Consider the following 7,500-nt stretch of genomic DNA (forward strand, 5'->3'; position numbering starts at 1 on the left):
CATCTAAGGCAATAAAAGGATATATAAAAGAAAAAACAAAACACAAAAGGAATCCTAAACCTACAAGATACACTTACAACCCTGATAATACTGGATACATGAGAAGGATTCAGACTACATCACTTATCTGAACAAACAAGATATGCACTACAAATAAGGTGAGCTACATAGAACATCCAGATGAGGATGCCAGACATATGGTTTCGGAGCAAGACATTCAAACAACACAATCACCAAGTTGAAAGTCACTCACAGTACAGTTAAAAAATGTCTTGTAATATCCTTTCACTACCACTATTACAAATGTAGATGCAGTAACTGTAGTTGAATTTATCTAAATGAACATCAAATGCATAAAAATATTTACTTAGGTGATGTGATACTAAATATTCGAAAAAGGTCTATGTACACACAAGCACACAAAGTTTCTGGCAATCGTTAATTTACATGACTGCTGCTTCACCAGCTATGACACCACCACTGTTCAATACTGTGTCTCCTTTAACAGACTTACAGTGGTTACAGCTGCTATTTTTACTTAGATTAGTGATGTTTAATGCTAAGAGCAACATGTAGGGCAAGTAGTGCAGAAAATCTGTTTCCTGGTACCTGTTGGCTTTTAGATTTGCTGGTCTAGTGAAATTACAGCAGTATGTTAAAGCTGCCAACCAAATAATACAATTCACACAATGTCAGAGAAAAAAAAATTGCTCTCCTTATTACAAACAAGGCCACTGCACGCCTGCTTTGTTTCTAGTTATCAGGACAATTGCAGCGACCCCCGAGATCTGCTTTGAAACTTACATTCCTATTACTTCTATGCAATAATAATGTAGTATTTACTTCTATAAATTGTACAGACTTTTCATATGTGAATTTTAAATCTTTACTTTCTTTAAAGTAGGTGAATCTTGCCATGTATATATGCTCTTACAAAGGTTAAACTAGTTTATAAACTGACAAATAATTTAAATCATCTCAGTATAACAGCATTTATTTTCCATGATTCACCACTGACAGCATGAAAAAACAAATCTTTAGTCTTGTATACTTGGATATGGGTACTCAATTACAAGACAAAGTAGCCATGGCATCAAATCTCTGCAGTCTATGAAGATGATGGTGCTAGTAGGAATATTAGACTTAAAACTACTAGCTATGTCTTTACTGTAATGCATACAGTCCCTAAACTAATAAAACACTAAAATAAATCAATAACAGACTGGTTCCCCATCACATCTCTGAGTTACTGAATTTTGACAACAGATGACCTCAGACTATATTAATATAGAATATCAGACCAGTATTATGTTTGGAAACCAAATATGATTACTTGTTGTCAGAAGTTCTGTACCTAGGATTGGATTAAGCTGTTATTGATAACAGATTTTTGATAATGATTCTTCTGTATACCAGCATAATGAACAGTGCAAATACCCCAAAATATGAGTGATCCTACTGGTCTAACTTTGCATTCCAGATTGGAGTGATAAGATATATAATTCAACATCTTCTGTATTAGTAGCTGTCCTAGATATCTGCTACGCAAGCTAAGCTACTCTTTCTGCTCTTATTTTTTAATTATTCTATGCTAAGACTAGATACAACAAGCTCTGAAGTTACTCGCAACATTTAGCTCATCTAAGCTTGTACTCTGCTAAGTCTGAGACTAGGTTCCATTAGAAGCTAGATCTAAATGTATCTAATCAATCAACTCGCCAATCTAGCTGCATCAAGCTACCTGTAATGTAAGAGCTACCAAAATGTGGAAACTGACTTTAATTCCTTGTACAATTCTAAATCAAAATATTCCATATGTCTATCTGAAATAGTAATCGTTTATCATATATACATATCATCTGACCTTTTCTAAATCACCAAGGTAAATATTACAGTTTACATTATTGTAGTTTACATATATTATCTTATATCAAGGAATCACATTTTTTATACATATAAAGCTCTTCATATGTAACCTACTATATAGTATATTATCTTAGTTTATAAAATGGTAGTATATCTTGGCTTATGCTAATGTGAAAACATTTACTTTGAATAAACTTCTATATGGTGAAATCTGTTAAATGTTCCTAGAATCCAAAACATGATTTTATAATACATATAAAGATCTACTGATATTTCAAATACTGAAATACTGTCATATATTCAGCCATGTGTGTGCGTGCGTGCGTGCGTGCGTGCGTGCGTGCGTGCGTGCGTGCGTGCGTGCTTGCTTGCGTGCGGGTGGGTGAGTGCATGCGTGCGTGCGTGCTTGCTTGCGTGCGGGTGGGTGAGTGCATGCTTGCGTGCGTGTGAGTGTGCGTGGGTATTAGTGCATGGGTGGTAGTGCGCGAGTGTTAGTGCGTGCGTGTTAGTGCATGGGTGTTAGCGTGTGCATGTTAGTGCGTGGGTGTTAGTGCGTGGGAGTTAGTGCGTGCGTGGGTGTTAGTGGAATAATATCATAGTACAACTATTTTCTTACTACATTCAAAACCTAAACATAGAATAAAATGTTAAGATCTCCCCTTTGATGTATGTAAATTTACTAATAAAATTCACAAACAAAAAAACAGTTTGAATTCTCTAGCCTTTAGTGTACTTCCTATGATTTACCATACCAGATACCTACATATTTGCTATTAGGTGAATTAATATGCACCCTTTCCCTCATCCAGTGCTCACATACCCACACACAAAAAGAGAGAATACAAATACAGGAACGTATACAAATAAACATGATAAAAATGGATGGGAATAAGAATGCATAACATCCAAGCTAATTAACAATTAACACTTACCAAACTCCCTCATGTTGAAATGGCATCAAGGCATCCAACAGCTTAGGATCAAGTCCAAACAAATCAACACAGGAGGCAGGGATCTCTGTTTCAGCTGATCTCAGAATCTGAAAATGAAATTCCACATGTCAAATGGTGAGAGAGTTGAGCCACACTGGCAAGCAATGTTCCATTCATACGCTTTCATATCATACATGGCCAATGATGATATAATGCAATATAAACACAATGCAAAACACATGAACTAACTCTGCGAACAAATGAAGGTAGAGGACTGATGCACACAGCTGGTCTGAGAGGAGCAAGAGCTTGAACTAATTTGTCATGTTCACTTATCTCGAAGTTCCACCTTTTGGTTTCAACATCTGGAAGCAAGACCATATTCACAGCATTCAAGCAAGCAATTCTTACTCGCTCATAAATAGCACAAACAATCTCAATATTTTGCTGACATTTAACACATTTTCATTCTACACATACATACCATACTTCTTTGTTGTCATTGTTTTAAATATTTCAATCATCTGTTGATGATATCCAACTTCTACCATGAACCTTTCACGGGACATGAGCCTGAATGTACCATTGACATTCTTGCCAAAAACAGGTTTTGATCCTGGAGCTAAAGAATGATAGATATAGAAATGAATTAATGACTGATGGATAATTATAATTTTTATAATTCATTCACTGTTTTCACAAAATGCTCTTCCTTCAATCAATGAAGATGCCATTTATGTAACCAACCTACAATAAAATAAAAAATCATTTCATGCACCTTGTATAACAATCAGATAATCATAGCTTAAAGCAACAGATTTTCAGTTGTTTACCATCTCCTGTCTGTTTTGAAATGTTGCCAGGCATCTTCTGCTCCTGAGTGCCCTTGAAACTGGTGCCTGTTGCATTGCTCTTGCCATACTGGGTGTTGTTATTGATAGTTGTCTGATTCGGCTTGTAAAAGTTTGATGCTGATTTCCCTGGTACTGAAGTTTGATTGCTAATGGCCTGGCTATTTTGACCAGGAGGACCTGATTTTAGGTTTGTGTTCTGTTGACCTCCTGGTTTCCAAGGGACCACTGTGGGGTTTGTCTGCCTACTATATGGCTGTGTGGCTGCACTGCTGGACGAGGATGACGATGGCTGGAAATTACTTGGTTTTGTAGGCTGGTTGTTGCTGCTTTTCCCTGCTGCTGCCAAGCTTGCTGCTCTCCTAGCCAGGGCCTTTTTGCGATTCTCTTCTATGCGCTTCAGCTGCTCTTGTGTAAGGCCACTCATCTTCTCACCTTTCTGTTATTTACGTTTAAGCTGGAAATATATTAAAACAAATAAGTATTCCTCATATTAGCTTTCAAAATTGCAAAATACCAGTATAATACTTATTATTCATAATAAGCCTTTAATTACTCTACTAAGATCTGCACATCCAGAATCTTAGAAGGCAATACAAATAACACACATTATGGTGCATCATACATCTAAGAAAATTATAAGGTATATGATAGTAGCCAAACCAAGTGCATTAATTCACACACAGTTATCTGTGGACGATTAGTTTTCCATGGTTCTTACTGTCGGTTACACTTATCTCTAATAGCTAGGCTTGTATTTTCTTGGAAAGGTCCAAGTTTTATAAAAAAGACAAAAAAAAAGTTGTCTTGCCAATTTCATTTTCAACTGCATCCAATTAAAAAGAAGGTGGAATAAAAACCTAACAAGAAATCTTGTGTGAACAGAGGCTATATTTTTGGTAGCTTTCACTGTTTTTATAGAATTCACTAATGGCTCCCATCTATTGCAGTTGAACTATGGCAACAGCATTGACCCAGACAGTTAGGGAGGACATGAGGGCTACCAAAGATTTTGCAGTAACAAAAAAATATATATATATTAATAAATTATGCTTTCACCCTCCTACCCCCTTCCTGGTAAAATAATCTTTGATGTTGCAGGACAGAGCCAGCACAAGTCACAACCTTTTCAGATAACATCTAATATATTACTATAATCTTCTGCTCTAGATTTTCTTCTGGTTGAAATACTCCATGATTTTATAGATATAGCTTAACTTCAATATTTGCGGTCCCCTCCAGAAAACACAGAAGGTGTTTTTTTCACATCTAAAATAAGGTAGGTATACCATCATGAAACTGATTCTAATGGCTTTCATCTATACATGATGATCCATTAAAAATCTAGTCATCTCTATTAATCCTACATTAGGCTATGTTGTTATGTAATGTTCTACTATAATTCTAACTGGCTCAGTTAACCCACTGATAATGGGACACTGTCCAGTGTGGTTTTATTCAATTATTTTTCTTACATATATATAGCCTTTTGCATGTGCAGAACAAGTGCAATGCAGAACTTTATCCTATGATAAGAATTTCTTCCCTTCTTGCATTTACATCTATTGTTTGAAATACTATAGCTAAAAGACCTATTATAAAAGAAGCTTAAAATTTCCTGCCTGCTTAACCAAACTTAAATAATCTTCCTTGGAAACTATAATAATAATTCTATAATTTAACTTCGTCATGATTAGCATTAATCAATGCTGCATTTTGCACATATTAGCAAAAGATCATAGATCTTCATTATATTTACTCAGGCAAGATAGAGCTTGGACAAATTCCTTAACTCATTGCAGATGGGTGTTCTGACATAACCTATGCACAATTTTTGGCCTGACAGCGGGCGTTATGACATGTATGACAATAGTCATTACAGTATTTTTGAGAGTGGACCACTATATTTCTGTATTAAGTAATAACTCTATTATTAAGAAATAACTCTATTGAGTGACTGAAGATGACTATTGCAAATATAATTAATATGATTGCTGTAATATTCAGCAAAAAAGGTTTAGTCTCGAATCCTAAACAGATGGCACCACTCTCTCCCAGCACAAGCAGAAACAAATAGCACCTACTTATGGTCTCTAGGAAGCACTATTTTTAGAGAGAGATAACAAACAGCAAGATGCCAACATCCTGCTCTAAATTTCCAGTATTGTAGGATATGCAGGCAGAGTGAAGATAACCAAGACTGTGTCCATTGTCTACAATATGAACTGCAATACTTTTTATTACACCAAGTATAAAGAACATAATGAGGAGATATGGACCCTATACTACAATTTTAGACTAAAGCAACATTGATAAAGCCTGTCATATAGCATATATAAGTCTCACAATACAGTTTAAACAAAAAAAAATGAACACAAATATGGCTTTAGTATTATACCGAATGAATGGAAGAGAGCAAGGAAGGTCACCATATGTCGCGTAAAGTTTCCTTATACTGAAATAAAACCGATCTGAGGTGCCACACAGGTGGCACTAGTGCTGGACCTAGAGTGTGGGTAAGCAAATCTATTCCTGTTTGCAATGGGTTAACCCATACTCGCCGGATGACGTGCTGACACGTTTCATGGTTTTTGCGCCAGACGCCAGTGACGAGATATTTGGGCAAGACCGGCGCTCGGGGTGAGCCCAGGCTCACAGCTTGTGCGCCCGAAACCCCAGCATTACGACCATGCAAAGCCGGAATCACCCCAGCGTGAGTGGGTTAATGATGATAACTCACCAGGAAGGTCTATAAGCTCTATCCTACCAAAATAAAGCAGTCACAAACACACTGAAAATCATCTTGTTAATGTCTAATCGTGTCATTATTCATCACTTACAATATCAATATCTGAAGCAGTGATTGTCATTTTATTCATTTACAAAAATGGTTCCCAAAGTGGGCAGTACCGCCTCCCTGGGGGCAGTGGAAAGATCAGGGGGAGGGGGAGGGGGCAAAAGGGGGTGATTAAGTAACAAATAACTTTTTTTTTTTTTTCAAAATCTGAATGACAAAATACATGTCATAAACATTAAGGTGAAGGAACATGTATGCAGTTTATAGATAATCAGGGGCGCTAGGAAATCACCTGGAAGTTTGGGAAACTCTTCATAAGGCTTAATTGTTTGGAAAATTTTCTGAATAGTGCCACATTGTTAATCATCATGATAATGGCATCGATGGATTTCTCTCACCCTCTACTACTCATGTATAGTTGCAATTCCATCCCTATATCTACAATCTTTGACCTTCATCTTGCAATAATAAACAACTGACTGATGTGTTTTTGTTATATCTAATGTGCACTTCTTAGGAAAAGAGTTGTCTATCGGAAAAAATAATATCTGGATGTTCCATTTCTCTATAGATTTATTGGCCAATCTACTGGCCAATCACAGCATTTTCATATTACTTATTATTTGCTAATCTTTGGGCTTGATATTTCAAGCCAGTACCAAGTCAATTGTTGTGTCATGAAGACGTACGTGCATTTGCAGCATAGACTACAGTACTGTACATACGTTGGTAATGCAGAATAAACACTGACGGTGTATTAAAAAAGTTTATTGCTAAATAAGGTACCAGTCCCAGCTCTACAGATACACACCAAAATAAAAACTCCAAAAAAAACAAGGGGAGGTCCAGGAGGGCAAGGACTAACCATAAAACTTGGCAAGGTTAGGATTTTGTAGATAACAATGCTAGTAAAACTCTCATTGAAAATAGTTTCATATTGGGGAGTAGGCACTGTGGACACCACAGTTGGTATGCACACAGAACACCCTGTGAATGTGACTAGACTGTATAGAAACCTAATCTTTTACATTTTTATTTCATAGTATACAGAAAT

At 36.4% G+C, this 7,500-nt stretch overlaps 1 protein-coding gene across 1 annotated transcript in view; it reads right to left on the reverse strand.

The window, feature by feature from the left end:
* The window catches only part of Marcal1 (SWI/SNF-related matrix-associated actin-dependent regulator of chromatin subfamily A-like protein 1), a 53,661-nt gene that overhangs the window by 45,456 nt on the left and 705 nt on the right, over positions 1–7,500 (reverse strand). Inside the window, exons 2-5 of the mRNA XM_043021404.2 lie at positions 3,632–4,106; positions 3,283–3,420; positions 3,048–3,163; positions 2,799–2,905 (exon numbers count right to left, since the gene is read on the reverse strand). Coding sequence (XP_042877338.2) covers positions 2,799–2,905; positions 3,048–3,163; positions 3,283–3,420; positions 3,632–4,076 — 806 coding nt within the window. The 5' untranslated portion in view covers positions 4,077–4,106. The remainder of the gene's footprint in view (positions 1–2,798; positions 2,906–3,047; positions 3,164–3,282; positions 3,421–3,631; positions 4,107–7,500) is intronic.

This window comes from Penaeus japonicus, unplaced genomic scaffold (assembly GCF_977035675.1).
Source record: "Penaeus japonicus unplaced genomic scaffold, GWHDUDI00000001_assembly GWHDUDI00000024, whole genome shotgun sequence".
Classification (NCBI taxonomy): Eukaryota; Metazoa; Arthropoda; class Malacostraca; order Decapoda; family Penaeidae; genus Penaeus; species Penaeus japonicus.